A 20,506-nucleotide genomic window follows, 5' to 3' on the forward strand; every position below is an offset into this window, starting at 1 on the left:
TAATTTTTCTTCATCAGTATTGATGGTCTTCCTGTGTGCTTTTGAGGTTTGGGCTGCTTCTCCATTATGTTATATGTAAAAATATTGTACTTTTTTTGTAAGGATTGTTATTATAATACAGTGTTGTTTTCCAGTGAATAACAATAGGGCAAATATTCAATTTCTTCTTACAAGCCTTTGGTGTGTTTAATTTAAACTCCCACATATGAAATCTACACATTCCATGTTTGGTTCTATCCATTTGGAACATTGGCTGAAGGTACAAGATGCTTTCTCTAATCTGATGTGACCATAAAATGTAGAGAGAAGTGACTCTCGATAATCTTTCACATTCACCCTGTTGTTATCCTGATAGATGTGGCACATTCACTCCTCTGACAGTGGATTAAAGACATTGGACAGAGAGGAAATGAGACAGGTGTTCCAGTTGTAAACCTACATTATTCCAGCAGTGCTGCACGAGGATGAAACAACGAGTCATCTGGAATGGAAGTGTGGTGTATTTTTGGGTTACATAATTTTTCCTCATCAGCATTGATGGCCTTTCTAATGTGCTTTAGAGGTTTGGGCTGCTCTTCCGTTTCACTCCATTTGAAAGGAATTTAATCTGTTTGTGTTTTCAAATGAAATGTTTGGATATTCCGTTTCATTTATAGTGTAATTATATTACCCCATTTTAAATATTAAATCAGACTGAGATAAAATTTTAAACCAACTGAAACCACACAAACGGTTTTTGATTTTTGTTGGACAAACACAAATAAAATATATATTTTTACAAGAAAACAAATTTATATTATTATTATTATTATTATTATAAATTGAATAACTATAATAACTGTTGGACTAAACATAAGAAAGGCTATATAAGGAAAGAAAGGAAATTATCATTTTAATGGTTTCTGATTCTGATCTCCTGGGCCAGGTGGACAAGCAGGCAGATAGTAGTTTTTGCTGATATACTACCAAGCAGGAAGCAATTAATCTGTGAGAGAGACAAGCTTCTTCAGGCCTATTATAAATTGCTCACCCCCTCTCTCAACCTTAATATAGTCAATATAGTCTTCCTGCATTAGTGTTTCTGTGAAAGTGCCTGCTAATTCTACCAGGTCTGTTTTAGTGCCTCATTTATTATTTGTGATGTTATTTTTTTTTTTTTAAGTATAGTGAAGTGACATACTGCCAAGTATGGTGACCCATACTCGGAATTCGTGCTCTGCATTTAACCCATCCGACGTGCACACACACAGCAGTGAACACACACATTCACTCCCCCACCTACAATCCCTGCCGGCCCGAGACTCGAACCCGCAACCTTTGGATTACAAGTCCAACTCTCTAACCATTAGGCCACGACTTCCCCACAATTTTTTTTTGTGTCAGTGGTAACATTATGACTAAAATTGAGCTAAATTGACCAATTTTGTCCTTTTTCACTGAATTGATTTTACTGTAAGAAAAAAGAAAGAGACATAAATTAATCTTAAAATAATACAGGCTTATTTTTACAAGTTCACTATTGTTGCAATCCAGTTTGCTGATCTATTATTTCATAACCCACACAGCAAACCCTTTTCATTCACCATTCTTTTCCTTTTGCTATATGTATTATGAAAATCAGTATTGTATGTTAGCATTATCTGATTTACCCCAAACACACCGTTTCACTCGTATAACTGAATGCTCTTTCAATTGCAGAAAATAGCTGTGCAGACTTCCCTCCTGAGGGCATCTATTGATTAAAAAACAAACAAACTCTCCACTGTTTTTGAATGTGAAATAACAGTGAAAGACCCAGACATCCACACTGAGGCATTTTTGACTATGGACTGTCAAACTGTTTGTGATCCAAGGCCAGAGAGATGGTTCTAGCCTTTTTTGAACTATTGTTTCTAAAGGAGTTTGAATCAAGCGTACATACAGCAATATACCTATGCCAATATTATAGATTTCCTGCCGGTACGTATGTCATGAGAGGGATGCGCTTGATGAGCCAGGTTTAGGCTTGTGTTTTCCACTGACAGTCTGAGTATTGATCTCATGTCTCTTCCCACTGAGATCAAAGAACAGACTTTGGCTTCCTCATTAATCAGCACTCCCAAGACTGACTGCATCTTAAGCACACCACAGGGATGGAAGTTTGGTGCTGTTTATTGGCATGACAAATAAGTAACGTGTCGCTCCTCTCCACTCCCAAATATCACAGTCAATCTGCCTGAAATGAGGTGTATTCACTCTTGGAAATAGGGATCCAAGAAATAGCGAAAACTCTGAATACCTTAATGACATAGAGTTTTCTGCTGGCTCTACACTGAAAAAAACTGTATCAGTAATGCTAATGGTTTTGTGTAAATTACTATAGGACGCACAAGGGATAAACTGAATCAGTATTTGTGTGGATTACATAAATATGGCTACAATGTTAGATATATCCTAAAAACTTTTAGAGAGATTCTTTGTTTTTCCTGGTTTATATAATACCAAAAGAGTGACCAAATAGTCAGAAAGTCAAAGTCTGCTTTATTGTCAATTCTGCCACATGTACAGCACATACACTACACATGTACAGAGAATTGAAATTCCGTTACTCTTAGACCCTTGGTGCATACGGATAACACTAAACACTAGCAGTAGAACGTAAAAATACAGATTAAATATTGGCTATATAAAATACAAACTATACAAATACAAATAAGGACATTTGTAAAAAAAAATACTTTTTTTTTTTTTTGTACTATAGGGCCATACCAAATGTTTTTCTTGGACAAAATCTATTAAATTACAGGTACAATACCATTCAAAAGTTTTTAAAATTATTTTGAAAGAAGTTTTATTCTCACCAAGGCTGTGAAAAATTATGAATTATTACAATTTATAATAAGTTTTTTATATATATAGAAACTTTTGAACAGGTGTTCAAATTTGAAATATCTTTTTTTTTTTTTCTATTTAGTACTGCCCTTCGGAGACAACAGAAAATACTTGCATGTTTCCCGGAAGACATATGAAGTACGATTTACCTTGATCTTCAAATTCAAAAAGTTTTCACCCCTCGGCTCCTAATGCTTCGTGTTTCCTTCTGGAGCATCGGTGAATGTTTGAACCGTTTTAATTAGTTGTGTTTGAGTCCCTCAATTGTCCTCAGTGTGAAAAGTTGGATCTCAAAATCATACAGTCACTGCTGGATTCAAATATGCAAAAGATGCTGGAAAACTGAAGAATATGCAGGACATGAAGGATGTGCTCAGTTTTACTGTTCAGAACAAACAAAAGGGACTCATGAACAACCATCACAAAAAAAAAAAAAAAAAGCAGTCATAGATCATCAGGTAACCACCTACAGTATTAAGAACCAAGGGTTCCCAAACTTTTGAAGGGTGGTATTTTAATCATTTTAGCTATTACTTTGTCTCATGGACTATATGTAAACATCTTTTATGTAAATATGTAAAATATCTTACTGAGGACAGTAGTAAATAAAAAATAACACGCATTTTGTTTGATCTCTCTTATTTTGTTACAATTATTCACATTTTCACAGATTCTGCAAGGGGTTCCCAAACTCTCACATGCCACTGTGTGTATATATTTTACTGACCCATGCACAGACTGCAGACTTTGTGTTCTTAAAATGTTCTGACATTTCAACTTTTAGATGTATAATGACTGACATTACATAAAAAAAAAAAAAAAAAAAAAAAAAGTTTTACCCAATTAATTCATGTTTGAACTGAAAATAAAACTAAACGAGAAGAGTCAACGCATATGAAATGTTTGAGCACTGACTGAAATTCCAGTACTAATGCACCATGCGTTTAATATATAAATATTGATATAATTTTTTAATCAGTGCATTACTAAAAATCAGTCAGGCTTAATAGGCATAATTCGTGTTTTGATGCAGTAATGTTTGCCTGCTCTCCAGAGCATTTATACTGTGTTCAGAGCTGCAGGCTCTTCTCAAGGTGTAATGGAGGTGCAAGTCTGTTTCCCCTGTAACATCTGGGTCGGTGCTGCAAAATACACATTATCCACACTCCTGTAAACAGCAGGTTCTGGGGCTCAGCTACAGGGGGTGAGGAGAAAGCAGATTCAATGCCATTGCACCAATAGCAACTCAGCTCAGTGGGAAGATGGGATGTAAGCTCAAGAACCGTGAGCGTTCAGCTTCAGTTGTATCATCTGTATTAAATCTTTGCTGCAGGGTTGAGGTTGTGCTGTGAACATTTAGCCTGCTTGACTTACTGAGTTCCGCAATAAGGACTCTTATTTTTCTTCTAAGTTATACATAATATTGAATATCCTCTGAAGACCCACTCTTTATGTTTTCTTGTACTGGTGGGCTTTGTTTATGATAACCCATAAATCATTGCTGCACTGTGCTGCAGAATAGCCGCCACTGGTGCCATTCTGTACTTGCAATTTTGCAATCAATATTGTTTGTGTGCTCTTGAATTGTGTCTATGAATCTCTCAGCTGCGGCAGATATGATTGGTTAGAGTCACAGTAAACTTTCTCTCCTGTGACATGTTTGGAAACGAATGCTCTCTTGGACTGTGCAAATAGAATTTGCTTTGCACTTTCATCAAGTAAAACTGTTACCACTCTGAGTTAGGTAATGGACTGATAGGACTGTAATTCAGAATTTTCATAGGTTGTACATAAACCATCCAGCTTTGAATGGATGTAGTCTTTGCTGTTTATAACCCTGAAAGAATTATGCTTTTGCAGCGTTATTGCAGGAAATGGCTTTATCAACAGGAGTTTAAAGGGACTGAATAATTGTAGAATAACTGAATACTTCTACTCTTACTTAGGAGTTACATTCTTACTTAGGAGTTGGGAGTTACATTCCCAAAGCAAAGAGACCTCATTTGTGTGTGTGTATATATATATATATATATATATATATATATATATATATATATATATATATATATATATATATATATATATATATATATATATATACATACACAGTCATGGCCAAAAATATCGGCATGACCGTGAAATATCGGATAAATATGATCAAAGAAGGCTGTGAAAATTAATCTGCATTGTTAATCCTTTTGATCTTTTATTTAAAAAATCTAACCTTTCATTGGAGAATAAGAATTTAAAATGGGGGGAAATATCATTATGAAATAAATGTTTTTCTTAAATACACGTTGGACACAATTATTGGCACCCCTAGAAATTCTTATGAGTAAACTATCTCTGAAGTATATTCCCATTTATATTCACAATTTTGAGCACTCCAGGGTGATTAAGAACATGAAATTATCCAGCCATGGCTTCCTGTTTCACAGAAATATAAATAGGAGGGAAAACAAAGCCCAAATTCCCTTAATCATCCACAATGTAAAAAAAAAAAAAAAAGTTGAGCCAACTTAAAATTTGAAGGCAACCAGCTTCAGGAGATTTTTTTACTTTTTTCAACTTCTTGTTTTAAGTTTATACAACAAAAAGTTAGAAATTTCCTAAAAAATAAGTTGAGAAAACTCAAAAATCTGCTGAAGCTGGTTACATTAAAATTTTAAGTTGGCTCAATTTTTTTTTTTTTTTTTTTTTTTTACAGTGCATCACAATGAGAAAAACCAAAGAATATATTTCTGATGTGCAGCAAAAGATAATTGAGCTTCACAAATTAGTGAAGTGGCTTTAAGAAAAGAGCTAGAGCAGTGACAATTCCCATTTCCACCATCAGGGTAATAATTAAGAATTTCCAATCAACAGAAAATGTTACGAAACTGCATGGAAGAGGACCTATATTGTCCTAATGCACAGTGAGAAGGAGAGTTTGAGTGGCTAAAGGCTCTCCAAGGACCACAGCTGGAGAATTGCAGAAAATAGTTGAGTCTCGGGGTCAGAAAACCTTTGTTAACAAAATTGTCAAAAGCACCAACATCACAAGATGTTGTTTGGGAGGGTTTTAAGAAAAATTATCCTCGCTCATCCAAAAATAAACTCCAGCATATTCAGTTATCAGACACGACTGGAACTTCAAATGGGACTGGCTTCTATGGTCAGATGAAACTAAAAAATTAGCTTTTTAACAGCAAACACTCAAGATGGGTTTGGTGAACACAGGGATAAAAAGTACCCCATGTGTACAATGAAATATACTGCTGTATTTTTGATGTTGTGGGCCTATATTTCTGCTGGAGGTCCTGGACATCTTGTTTAGACACATGGCATCATGGATTCTATCAAATACCAACAGATAAAAAATCTATAAGTGACTGACTCTGGCCATTCCAGTCCTCTGACCTGAATCCTGTAGAAAATGAGTGAGGTGAACTGAAGAGAAGAAGCACCGTCATGGAGCTGTGAATCTGAAGGATCTGGAGAGATTCTGGATGAAGGAATTGTCTCTGATCCCTTGTCAGCTGTTCTCTAACTTCATCAGGCATTATAGGAGAAAATTAAGAGCTGTTAAACTGGCAAATGGAGGTTTCAAAAAGTATTGAATAAAAGGGTGCCGTTAATTGTGGCCAATGTGTATTAGAAAAAAAAACATTTATTTCATAATGATATTTCCCCCCATTTTGAATTTTTATTATCCAATGAAGTTTCGATTTTTGTGTTTTTTTTTTTTTTTATAAAATATCAAAAGGATTAAGAATGCAGATAACTTTTACATAATATATTATAAATATATAACAAATTATTAATATATTTCCACCTTGTTTTAATCAATTTTCATCAAATTCGACTTAAAAATACTTTTACTCCACAATATATCTACTTGAGTACATTTTTTTAAAGCATTCCCTTAATTCTACTTGATTTGAATTTATTTGGCAGTTCTACACATATACTTATCAAAATCACTGGCATATGTGACCCTGGACCACAAAACCAGTCAAAAGTACCACGGGTATAATTATAGAAATAGCCAACAATACATTGTATGGGTCAAAATTATCGACTTCATGTTCCATGAAGATATTTTGTAAATTTCCTACTGTTATTTATTTATTTTTTTATATATATATATATATATATATATATATATATTATTACATACCTTCCCCGGTCTAGGGACTGGAAGGAGTAATAGTTTGAACTTCAGCAAGTCATCTTCACCACATCTAGATACCTAAATGCATTGAGTTGCTGCCAGCTGTGATTGGCTGATTAGCAATTTATGTTACCAGGCAATTGAATAGGTGTACCTAATAAAGTGGCCGGTGAGTGTGTGTGTGTGTGTGTGTGTGTATATATATATCAAAACTTACAATAATAACATAGTATAATAACATAAATATCAATTAAAAAAATTTACCCATATGGCTGGTTTTGTGGTTTAGAGTTACATATATAGATAGCAAAGAAATGCTATTGGTTGTTATACACACTTGCTCTTAAAGCAATTATGGACTGACTGTTACTCTTTGTTCCCAGGGTGCTCTGAATGCTGCCTCAAATGCCTGAGTGGGATTCCCTATGCCTCTCTGATCGCGACCATCCTGCTGTACACTGGGGTGGCGCTCTTCTGTGGCTGTGGTCATGAGGCTCTCTCTGGAACGGTCACCATCCTGCAGACCCATTTTGATGTTGTTCGGTCGCCTGTTGATGCCCTTGATGTCTTTACCATGTGAGTGTCACAATACCATATTCATAATAAAAAAAGAACATACAGTCAGGCTGTGCTCTGTGTTGAGCCTAATTTATGCACCATTTTAGTATCAATCTACTTCAAAAGTACTGTACATGAATCTAATTCAATTTCTGTCACCAGTTCTTAATAATGTAATACTAACTGAAACACAGTTAAAAATGACTGACATACAAAATTGCTTATAAATTTATTGTTATGCTATATTATTACCAAATGTTGGATTCAATCATTTTATCAGCTTTTCTTGCTGATAAACATTTATTTTCTTTCAGTTAGCACAAGTTTTGTATTTCTTTTGGAAGTAAGTGATTGTATTGTAGGCCTGATCTGAGCTTATGCACCTGTGTTTCAAAAGCGATAATGAGCATAATGAGAGCTTCACAAGCAATTTTTAGATAATTTTTGAATGGTAACATGAAAGCACAAGGATTTGTTAATAGGGACAATACAGAGTAATTCCTGTAAATTAATTTGTTTACATAATTCAGCCTTATAGGAAGTGGAGATTGAGGGGAGTTTCTGTGACAGGTGTTATTTGGAAATACAGTTTCCCACACCCATATTTCTAAAGAACAGTGACACACACAAAAACACAAGATCTACCATGTTAGGTTTTGGCATCAGTCCCATTTAGAGAATTAAGTGTTCTGAAATCGCACCAGATCAGCCAAGCACACCTGCTCACCGGAACTCTACTGGTGGGAAGGAGAGCAGGATGGAGGAGAGAAAGAAAGAAATGAGTGGGTGGAGGAAGGAATATTGGCAGTGAAGCAAGCATTTTTTTCAACCATTTTATCTTATTTTACCAAATGCTTTGAAATTATAATATGAGACTGTATAATTGAATTTAATCTACACACAAAATTAAGTGGATTAGGGCTTCACAAAAAACTTTGACACCAGTATAGTCCTTGTTATCTTATTGAATTACCATTGTGTGCAAGATAAGCACAGACATTCTTTTCTTATGGAAATGACTAATTTTGCTTCTCAGGATTGACATCTTTAAATATGTGATCTATGGAGTGGCAGCAGCCTTCTTCGTCTATGGTATTCTGCTGATGGTGGAGGGATTTTTCACCACTGGGGCCATTCGGGATCTCTATGGGGACTTTAAGATCACCACCTGTGGGCGCTGTGTCAGTGCTTGGGTAAGATCAACCACCCATCTCAAAGAACTAATGCACAAGCAGGAGAGCATGTTAAGTAATATACTGCAAAAAGCAATGATCTAGAAATTATGTCCATCACAGAATATTATATAAAGCTATATTTATTTTACGCACTATTTTTTTTTTATTATTATTTTAAGTTTGGCTTGTTTAAAAAAAAATAGTTTGCACTAAAGGAAATCACATACCCAAACATAAAAATTCTGTCATTAAATAGATCGTTAAAATTAAGATATTTTTGATGAAATCTGAGAGCTTGCTGACCCTGCATAGACAGCAGTGCATGTGACATCAAACTAAAATTACTACTTTATTAAACAAATTCTTCTTTTCTGTGTCACTCTTGTGACGCATGTTCACAAGATGCATACTTGTGGTGTTGCTGATGGAGGAGCTTCATAAAATTAAGGTTGAACCACTGATGTCACATGGTCTATTTTAACGATGTCCTTACTACCTTTCTGGGCCTTGACCGTGTCAGTTGTGTTTCTGTCTATGCAGGGTCAGAAAGCTCTCTGATTTCATCAAAAATATCTTAATTTGTGTTCTGAAGATGAACAAAGTTCTTACGGGTGTGGAACAACATGAGAGTGAGTAATTAATGACAGATTTTTCATTTTTGGGTGAACTATCCCTTTTAATGAGGCATCAAAACATTGTAGAGTAGAAAATAACGATTTTTATGGAATTAGAAAAAAAGATGTCTAACACGATCTAATTCCAGTATCAGAAAATGCTTTAAATGGCTGATAAAGTCACCGCTGTATCATGCATTCCTAAATTTATGAGTTACTGAAGTTATGGAGTTATGAAGTTATGGAGCCAAGTTAAGACTGCTCTGTGCGAGCTCAGAATTCATTGTGAAGACAAAATTCAGCATTAAAGCCAGACAAAATTATGCCTGCTCTTAGCCCTAGTATTACAGTATACACTTGTAATTACTATGTATGCATTTTTGCTATCTCTGAGCAGCATTTTACAGTCTGTGCAAAGACACATCAGTGCCACTTCATAAGCACTTCTATGCCACATTTGCAGTATAAATTTGGCAGAATTCACTTATATTTAATTAATTCAATATGGTATAGTTTTGGAATACTTGAAAGCTATCAAGAAACACATACATATCTCTTTCTGTCTTCCTCAGTTCATCATGCTTACGTATATCTTCATGCTGGCTTGGCTGGGAGTTACAGCCTTCACCTCCCTGCCAGTCTTCATGTACTTCAACATCTGGAACACCTGTCAGAACACTACACTGATGGAAAGTTTCAACCTTTGCTTCGACCTGCGTCAGTTTGGTGCGTAGCTCATCTAAGGAGACATGTTTTCAGTAATTTCTCATGTTCTATGCATACTGGTGTAAACAAAATACTTAGCCAGCAATATAAAATATGGATCTATGGATAGGAACGCTGCCTAGGATTTTCTAGTCAGATTCAAGCGCATCTGGATTACTATATAAGTGAATAAGTTAGTAGAGAATGCCAAGTCTAGTTGGCTGTAGGGCTGGCTGAGATGACTTAAAACAACTTATTGTTGTTTTATATTGCAGTTTATTGCATGTTTTAGTGCAGAAATTACTGAATGTAACAGGCAACTTGTATTAGACATCCAAGAGCAGAGAATATTGAACAATAACTTATTTATTATTAAAAACTATATATTTTTTGCAACAGCTAAATGACAGAATACATATATTTTATAAACACTATTAAGATATCATTAAACACTCTTGGTACATATTACAAAACACCATGGTGTATCATTACAGCTGGAAGCACTATTATGACATTAAAATATAATAAGGCCATTTTAAAACAGTATTGCAACATAAAAGACAGTTACATAGTTAAATCACCACTATTGATCTGTTGTAATAAAATGATAAATTTATTACAATACAATGTTGTAATAAAATGAGCTTGACTAAAACGGAACACTAAATTACTACATAATTGTCATTTAAGCATGTATTATCATTGCATTATTAATGAATCTGCCATTAACATCATACTTTATTTGAATTGCAGGAATTGTGTCCATTGGTGAGGAGAAAAGACTGTGCACCGCTTCTGAGAACTTCCTCAAGATGTGTGAATCTAATGAGGTCAGTTGGCAGTTCTGAAGCAGGGCCTATTTTATCCTGACTGATGGCCCTCATCTAAATTCAGTCCGCCATTACAGTCAGCGAACTATGGAATAAAAGAATTGTTGGGCGTGAGAAAGAGAGTATGAATAAATTGTGAACCTTTCCGTGCTTTTAAGTCTGAAGTCACGCAGTGCAGCAGGGATTCCTTCATATAAATATGTAATACTTGAAATGTTATATTTATTTGCAAGATTGTGCAGCTCCTTGTATGGACAGTACCACAACTCATATGCCAGTGGATGTTGTGCTTTCACAATATTATTATTATTATAGTAAAGATGCCACAGTAGCCTAGAGTCATTTTAGATTGTTTTGAAGATCTAGGGCCAGATTTATAGCTTGCACAAGCATGATTTACTAAAGACACTCAGTGGAACAATTAGTGATGCCCTTACAGAAAAACCACATGAACTTCACATGCTCAATCACATGTTAAAATCACATGTGAAACACATGAAACACACATGAGGTTTTGGAACATTTTAATGGTGTAAATGTGTGAAATCCATGTGATCACATATTGTCCACATTTGTTCACATGGGTTTCACACATTTACACCATTAATTCTTTTCAAGAGTGTAATTTTATGTGTTCCACATGAGTTTCACATATTTCACATGTGATTTTAACATGTGATTGAGCATGTGAGGTTCATGTGGTTTTTCCGATAAGGGTGAAAAGTTGTGGGTTATTTTTGAGTCTGACCTTATTGCATATGCATGTGTAAGAGTTTTCCTTTTAGGCTCCAAATTTATGGAGAGCATTTAATCATGCAGTGTGATTTACTACGATTTGTGGTAGTCAGCTTACCAGTATTTGCAGCATTATTTATTTGTTTAGTAAATCTGGCCCTGGATTTATCTGTACTTCTTGATGATTTATCAGTGAAAACCATCCACGTTTCTCCTCTTCAGACTCTTTTTTTGTCTCTTTCTCCAGCTGGATCTGACATTTCACTTGTTTGTCTGCGCACTTGCGGGGGCTGGAGCAGCCGTTATTGCCATGGTGAGCTTTTCCAATGCTGTGTCTTACATTCTATCTTTCTTTCTTTATTGCTCTGTTTCTGCATTGTATGAATTTTTCCTGAATCTAAATTTCCTTTCAGGGCAGTAAATGAAATATGGATTGATTTATGAGTTTTATTCATTTTATGAATGCACTGACACCTGCATGAGAGTTAATATGAAATCTAAGCACAGCAAGTATGTTATAGAAATCAAAAGGCTTGTCTAAAATGAAATAGACATCCAAGGCCTCTTGTAAAATAGTGAGTGAGCAAAGAGAGAAGGACACAGAGAGAGGGAGAGGAACACTCATCATTGAAAATGCAGGAGGTGTTGTTGCCATGGAAACAGAAGAGGAGAGGGAAGGAAGGAGAGAAGCTTGTTTGGAACGGCGATAAGTGATTGTGAGACACCATTTTCTGTGAGGTAGCTTTTCTGCCCTTTGGTTTGAAACTTGGAAAGCTGTTTTTCATTGGTTAATATAAGAGCTTATGTAGAAGATAAATATAATAGCATTAAATTAATTTGATGCAGTCAATACACTGTAAGTGATTTTGCACTGCATTGTGCTTTTGTCTTCGGCTTAAGCTTCCTTGCAAAAGCACAATGCGTTTGTTTTCTGCAAAGGCAACAGTCTGGCATTATTTATGTGAGTTAATTGCATTCCAAAATGGTTTGGAAATGAGAAAACAGCTTGGACATTAAGTACTTTGAAACAAAGAGTCTACAGAATTGGATCATAATTTGTGCTCTTTTGATTATATAATTACATCATACCTTTCAGGGAACATTGCTGCATACTTGCAGTTTGCTGATTTGTTCAGCAATAACGCCACCCATTGGTGTACAGAGGAACTTCAGCAAAAAGAAGCAATTGTGGCATTGCAATGGAACTGCAGGAGCCATTTTTGAACTGGAAGTGCATTCATTTTAGGGTTGCAAAAAGGTGGAAAATTTCCAGTAAATTTCGAAAGCATTCCAGAAATTTCAGGATTTTTTGGAATCTTCCAGGGATTTTTTTAAAGTTTACGGAAATTTGCCACCCCTAATTAATTTGCAACCCTAATTAATTTTACCATAATTTTCATAACCATCCAAATTTAGTGATATGATAGTTCATCCAAAAATTAAACTTTTGGCATCAATTATTTATTCCGTTGTTCTAAATATTATCACAAACACAGGCGTTTCATACAATGAAAAATAAATGGTGGCTAAAGGCTCCAAAAATGCACCCTAAAAGGCATCGTAAGTAAATTTGGCGCATCAAAGTTAGTTACAAGAACCATTGACATTTGCCTACATTGATGTCAAACCTAGTCTGATTTCTTTTGCTGCATATATTCAAATATACAAGAGGATGAATAACATTTCAATGCTTTGGGCAAAGAACAGGATTATCAGTAAATAAAAAGGCATCAAATGTTTTTTTTGTTTGTTTTTGGAGCTTGTCAACCCTTATTCACTCCCCACTTTCACTGCACTTTCAGCATAAATAAAACATCTCATACTATTTTCCACAGAAGCAAGAAAATCATACAGGTTTGATAGTAAACAGAAGTTAGGAAGGCAGCAAATAACCTTCTTCCTTTCTCTTTTTCAATGATCTGGATACTGTGATAGGTGGTGGCAGTGTCTGTCCTCATCCGTAACCACGTCATTCTGACGTCTAAGAGCACGGGGAGGTACTGCACGCGTTTCTGAAGCCAACTCCGGTCTGGGGTGTCCCTCCCCACATCCCGACACACTCTCTGTCCACCAAGGGCCCCACCACCATCACCCACGACAGCAACTTTCATAATGACGTCCCTTAATTGGCTTGATTAAAATGACACCCAGGCTCTTCCATTTTGCAATATCGTTTCAGTACCTGTCCTTCCCCCACCTCCCCAAGTTAACCCACCAGTTGCAAGCGATAACCTGTGTAAATGAACTAACTAACCTGGCTTATATTCAGCTGGAACTGGTCACCACTTCATCTCACAGGGGAAATAACTGATCTAGTTGATCTCCAGTCTAAACTGGGCCACTAAACGCCCTCAAATTCTCCAAAGTAATACTCTTTTTGGGTAAAGATGGGTCATCAGCACTAACACTAACCCTCCCCTCTAACCCCTGTGTTGCTGTAGGTGCACTACCTGATGGTGCTGTCGGCTAACTGGGGTTACGTGAAGGACGCCTGCCGGATGCAGAAATACGAGGACATCAAGTCCAAGGAGGAGCAGGAGCTTCATGATATCCACTCAACTCGCTCTAAAGAGCGTCTGAACGCCTACACATAAAGATTGCGCTCATGCGAACACATATAAATATGTATACACACACACACACAAACACACACAAGCATGCCCTTCCCCTCCCTGAAGATACATATATAAACTAAACTTAACTACGTCTAATTTCCATGGTTTCCAGGGGTTTGGGATCGGATGGGATGGGGAGGTAAATAACTGTAACACTTGCTATGTACGGGTGTGACCCAGAATGTTGGTCTAGGGACGTGCTCATCGTCTCCATTGCAACGTCTCTGACTACCCAGGATTTCGATTTTGTTTTGTCCTTTGTCCGATTTTATTTCTCCTCTACCTCCCTCTTCCATCAACGTGTTTGAGAGCACAACCTGATAAACACACTAAGCTGAGTGACTTCTCTTTTGTACCACATACTTTTAGGTCTCATTTGTTCTTGTTAGGGGGTTTGGGTTTAGCCAAAGGGATTACAGAACACTTTTCACCTTTTTGTATTACACGCCGATGATTTACGCGCACCCTATAAATGGCTAGTCATGATTTAGATTTTCTTTAGACTTTTTAAAAACCAAAATGTGACCAAACTTGTAACTTATGATTTACAGGTTAATCACTCAAGCTGCCGCACTTATTGCAGCCACAGCACAAACAATGTACAGATTCTTTTTCCAACAAATTCAGTTTTGGAGTGCCAGGAATTTTAAAAAGTACCTTAAAGTGACTTTTACTGCTATACTGTAGCTTGGCCTAACCGTATATGCTAGCTGTGCGCAGTATTAATGGAAGGTGTGACACTGGTGCTTAGTAACGTTTGTTGAGCTTTGACAGAGATGGCTGCTGATTGGGAAAGAAGGACCGAGAAAGAATGTCTCAAATCAGCTAGAGCGGTCAAGTCGGATTTGCCTTGTGAGACTCTACGGATATTTGTTTTCTCTCATCCATTGCAAGCCATACTCTCACATGCAAATAACATTTTCAGGTGTTTTATTGCTTAGTTTTAGCTTTAACTTTTTAAATGCAAGTATTCAAACAAAAACAGTTTTTTCCGTCATTCCTCTGAACTGTATATATCTCTTTAAATGTATAAACATTTCATGTCAGTTTCTAAAACACATCTCAGCAGTCAGTGTTAGGTGATATTCTTGAGAACGTCGTTCATCTCGGAGAAGTAGAAATCTAAGTGGAAATGTTGATTGCAATGACTCTGCCAAACACTGTGGAAGGTTAAATAAGCAAGGTACATGAACATGACATTCGAACATGTTTTGAATAAAAACAAGAAAGATATGGATGTACAAGCATGTGTTACTCCAAACTCAGTGTTTTGGCTCGGTCTTGCCGACTTCAGTTGCCCTACATTTGCAGTAAAGTACTTTTGTCAGTGTCTCAAAAAAACAAAAATAAAAAAAACAAGCTAGTTTTTGTGCACTTATGGACCATTGTGAGTTTTTTGGTGTAAGTGCATTTGGAATCAGCGCTGAGTCCCTGTACTCTTATTAGTCATGCAGCTTTTTTTTAAAACCACAAAAGAAACTTGTAGTAGGTAAAAATAAATAAATATAGTTGTTATTTGTGGCATGGTTATGCATCCAATGGTAATACTTTTAACTAACTCAAAAGGGGGGAAAAAATCATTTATTTCGATTTTTACACTTATGACTGTCTTGCTGGGGTCAAATATATTTTTTTCTAAATGTTCAGTATTACAGTTGCTATGCTAACAATATTAAGCTAAATATCTTATTAGGTTGTAGTGTTTTGAGTTTTGTCTTTTCTAGTTCGTAATGATTTTTCCGAACCATGTCTTAAACCTATTCTTGTTATGATGTTGCGTATCCAGTATTACCCTGACATTGCTTTCAGCTTTATCCACATACTGTACTCGTTTTTTGTACTTTCACCGAGAATGCTTTGTAGCAGGCAGTAAATTTAACTGGTTTTGTACATAAATGTGCCAACAGCTTGACAGTGGCTTTTTTTCTTTTCGAACTGTAGGAACAAACTTGCTTGCGTAAATAAAGACACTTGTGTACTTGTTAATTTGTTTTGTTTGTTGTGTGTGTGTGTTTGATATGTACTTTATTTTGAGGTCTTGCAAGTGAGCTTTTAAAATGCCTGTTACTCTTGCATGTACTGTATAGTTCAAACCAATCCATAGTTAAAATGCATTAATTTTTACAGCACATGGAAATGCATGCTTATAGGAAACACCCAAGCCTGACCACAGCAATGGCATTTTTAACCAAACTTTAACCAGAATTGTTAGTCTTTCCATTAATCTAGAAATAATTTAAGGTTAATTTATAAAGTGTATGCAATTCTTTAAATGTAATAATCAGCGATTGAAGCAACAAACTTTGCCTCAATAACCTTATTCAGTAAAGTCTAGTAGATTAGACTAGTGTGCACCCGCATTTAGAGCGTGTTCTTTCACTGCGTGATTCAGTCTGTTAAAATGATCACAAAATTGAAGATATAGGTGCAGAAAATGTATATTTATATAATTTCATATAGTAAATCAATATCACACGAAGAGTGCCAAAATCAGCATAATTACATATAGATTTTATTTTTTTACAACAGTTCAATAAACAAGAAATTAATTAAGAATTTTAGACACTCTATTTTTTTTTTTTTTGCTCTATTTTGACAACAAAAATAATCCCAAACACAGCCAGAGCACTGTTTTGAGTCGGTGTTTCGTTCTTGAATGAATCAACTGTTTAAATGATTAGGTTCAGTCGCAATGACTCACTTATTAACAGTGACTTGGTGACACCTACTGGCTGTTTTAATTTCACATTTAATGTATCTTTTGATATATTTTTTTTTAAATATAATTTCAAATGAGTATTCAACATTTTGTCTTATATATCAAAACATTATTTCTGCATTAACTGCAGGTTATGCATTCATGTCCTGCATTAAACAGTGTGTAAATATGTCTAAATGCCACTTCAGATGAAGCTTCTGTGTTTCCTCTGCATTGCAAAGATGATTTTTGTTGATACTGATTTAATTTGCCTGGTAACAGCCCAAATGTCTTATTATTCTAAATAACCGATTCCTTTAATTAAAAACAACTAATCTGAGATTTATAGGCCTATGCCAGTGGTGTCAAACTGCAGCCCTGCATGCCGAGTTTAGCTCCAACACACATACCATGTAGTTTTCAAATAAGGGGTAAAAAAATTCAAGCGGTTTCAACTAATTATTATTTAGTAACGAGTTCTACAGAAATTTTACGTTCAGTGAATTTCTGACTTCAAAGTGTTGCCTGAATTGTTATTCTTTAGTTGGCTCAACCTTTACTGAAGTTTTATTGTGCACGTGTTTTTATTAGTTTAGTCAACATTATCATAGCTAATTGTTGACTGGATTTGAAAATAACCATTCATTCAAAGTTTTTCAAATATATTTGTGTAGACTTAATATAATATGTCCTCTCAACTAAGGCCAAGCAATACAATTATCTTAACTTAAATATTTTTGCCCTTCCAACATTTTTTTTATTAGATTTTTTACAGTGCAGCTATAGCTGGATCAGATGTGTTTAATTAGGGTTATATCTATACTGTTGTAGGGCTGTGGCCCTCCAAGAACTGAGTTTGACACCCTTGGCTTATCCCATTGTTGCGTCCCTCCCACTGTTAAAAAGTAACTAAGTAATTTTTACTCTGAGTAAATTTTAAATGAGCTACTTTTTACTTTTACTTGAGTAGATTTTTAGACTGGTACTTTTACTTGTACTTAAGTAAAATATCATTAAGGTAATGGTACTTTTACTTGAGTAAAATATTTTTGTACTCTTTCCACCTCTGCTATTATAAATATTAATGCAATGACTGGGTGCAAGGACAGTCCTTGTAGGTCAAGGTGGGACTGAAAGTTCAATGCTCTGTAACCAGATCTATATGTGTGAACATAAAAGCAGAAGAAAAGAAATCTACACGTTGAATACAGATTTTATTGGAAAGTTATTATCTAATATCTATTTACTCACCCTCAGGCTATCTAAAACATAGATGAGTTTGTTTCATCACTAGCTCACTAATGGATCCTCTGGAGTGAATGGGTGCCATCAGAATGAGAGTCTAAACTGCTGATAAAAACATTACAATAAATCACATAAACCCACACGACTCCAGTCCATCAATTATAATCTTGTGAAGAGAAATCCATTGGTGAGCAAGTGATGCAATGCTAATATTCTTCAAATCTATTCAGATGAATAAACAAACTCATCTACATCTGGGATGGCCTGATGGTGAGTACAGCAAATTTTTATTCTTGGGTAAACTATTCCTTTAGCATGGGGTTTTCAGTGTCTGCTATTAGGCCTTTGTTTGAGCTTTCTTCATACACTGAACAAAACTGAATGGTTGTCCGCGTCTCCTTATGTCTCTAAGAGCCTGCAATGCAATCGCTTGCCAGTAGGTGGCAGTGACCTTCTAAAACAAAATCCCTTTTTGTGACCTTATATGGTCTGCAGCAGATAACATTTTACTTCACTGTTGATAACTGACACACAATATACAAAAATCTAATTACAAAATATATTCTTTCAGTGTTCTTACAAAAGAATGTTAAATGTTTAAAGATAATATTTTGAAATATTTTGTTTTCACAATTACAGCAGCCAATGTGGTATGAATGAAAAATTGGCATCAGTCTCTCTTTGCTTTTCATATCTCACATCAACAACATACCTTGTCCACAGCTTTACAACCAACATTTTAAATGTGTATTTACCTTTGCAGGGCTCTAGACTCATTCTTCCCACTGGTCGCACTTTTGCGACAAACTTTCTCAGTTACTTTTCTTCGCACAAGCACATCATTTGGTCGCTTTTTTTTTCTTTTTGCTACAACATTTTATTAATCAATGCATGCTGATGAACTTTTATCATAGTTTATAGTTAAGTGTTCAACATTCAACCCGTTCTTTTTCATCAGTATTATTTGTGATTTAAATTTTGTGAACAGGAATTCCTTTTTTTGTGCGCTTTCACTTTCAAATTCGCAATCTTGATGTCACGTTTTACAAGAAAAAGATAATTGTCTGTTTTGCTTGTATCTATACACCTTTCACTTTTTAAGACTAAAACAAAAGATGGACTCATTGTCATTCTTAATAAAAAAGCATAACAACAATAAACCAGTAACTAGCTTACATAACATTTATTAACAAAAACGAATAAGACTAGGCATGGCATAGGAGCCAGGACACATCACATGCTGTATTATATAACCTACCGACTAATAAATTACAGAATGTTTAGATAACAAGCTTTTCAAAACGAAAACAAAAATAAAAATAAAACTAAACTGGCTGTCCCTGACAGGACTTGCATGTTTTTTCCTACAAGAATACCAACATGTTCCCCTTCTCTGGTTTAAGAAGTAAAAGTGACGTGACATATGGCCAAGTATGGTGACCCATACTCAGAATTCATGCTCTGCATTTAACCCATCCAAAGTGCACACACACAGCAGTGAACACACACACACACACACACCATGAACACACACCCGGAGCAGTGGGCAGCCATTTATGCTGCGGCGCCTGGGGAGCAGTTGGGGGTTCAGTGCCTTGCTCAAGGGCACCTCAGTCGTGGTACTGAGGGTGGAGAGAGCGCTGTACATTCATTCCCCCCACCTACAATCCCTGCCGGACCTTAGACTCTAATTTGCAACCAAATCCTCCGTTGCGCTCAGTCCGCTGCGCGCGCACCTACGCGCTCTCACTCTGCTGACACAGCAAGTATAAACCAGGCTCTACCCTCGAAGCGCTCGCGCTGAAAGCGCCTCTCTTCACGTGATCAGTGAAATCTGATACAATGTGCCGCGGCTCTGCAGCGCGCGCTGTATGAAGCAGACGCTTTGGAGCAGCGCAGACCATACACTCGCACAAATGCGACCACGTCAAATTCTAACTTGCGACCATTTTGGTAGCAGTCTAGAGCCCTGCTTTGCATTACACTGAATATGCTGCATCTCCAAAAAATTTGTGCCTGGCCATACAGCATAACACATCAGCCAGAAAACACCAACTGATGTATGTACACTCATCAGTGCCCTTTAACAGGTGTGACAGCTAATTTAACCCCAGTCTAAGGAAAAAAACAGCCTACCTCAACAGATTCACAAATGTGCTCTCACTATCTCCATTTGTTTGTGATCGGCTTGGACACATTGATAAATACCATGATAAGTAAGCCATTATAAATATCTTGGGCAACTAAAGAGGCTCCTAAATCATGATTATGTACAGCAACTTATGTTCCATCATAATAGGCCTCACC

At 36.0% G+C, this 20,506-nt stretch overlaps 1 protein-coding gene across 3 annotated transcripts in view; it reads left to right on the forward strand.

Annotated features, from left to right (window-relative positions):
* LOC306874239 (neuronal membrane glycoprotein M6-a-like) overlaps nt 1–16,240 on the forward strand; it is a 53,034-nt gene extending 36,794 nt beyond the window's left edge. For 2 of the 3 annotated variants that reach the window (XM_079424137.1, XM_079424136.1), the window contains exons 2-7: nt 7,408–7,600; nt 8,619–8,775; nt 9,944–10,097; nt 10,830–10,906; nt 11,889–11,954; nt 14,083–16,240. In XM_079424137.1, coding sequence (XP_079280263.1) covers nt 7,408–7,600; nt 8,619–8,775; nt 9,944–10,097; nt 10,830–10,906; nt 11,889–11,954; nt 14,083–14,235 — 800 coding nt within the window. In that variant the 3' untranslated portion in view covers nt 14,236–16,240. Of the gene's footprint in view, nt 1–7,407; nt 7,601–8,618; nt 8,776–9,943; nt 10,098–10,829; nt 10,907–11,888; nt 11,955–13,576 lie in introns of all 3 variants that reach the window. The other variant, XM_079424138.1, reaches the window with a different exon arrangement.
* Nucleotides 16,241–20,506: the final 4,266 nt, after the last annotated feature.

This window comes from Barbus barbus (genome assembly GCF_936440315.1).
Source record: "Barbus barbus genome assembly, chromosome: 8".
NCBI classification, from domain to species: Eukaryota; Metazoa; Chordata; class Actinopteri; order Cypriniformes; family Cyprinidae; genus Barbus; species Barbus barbus.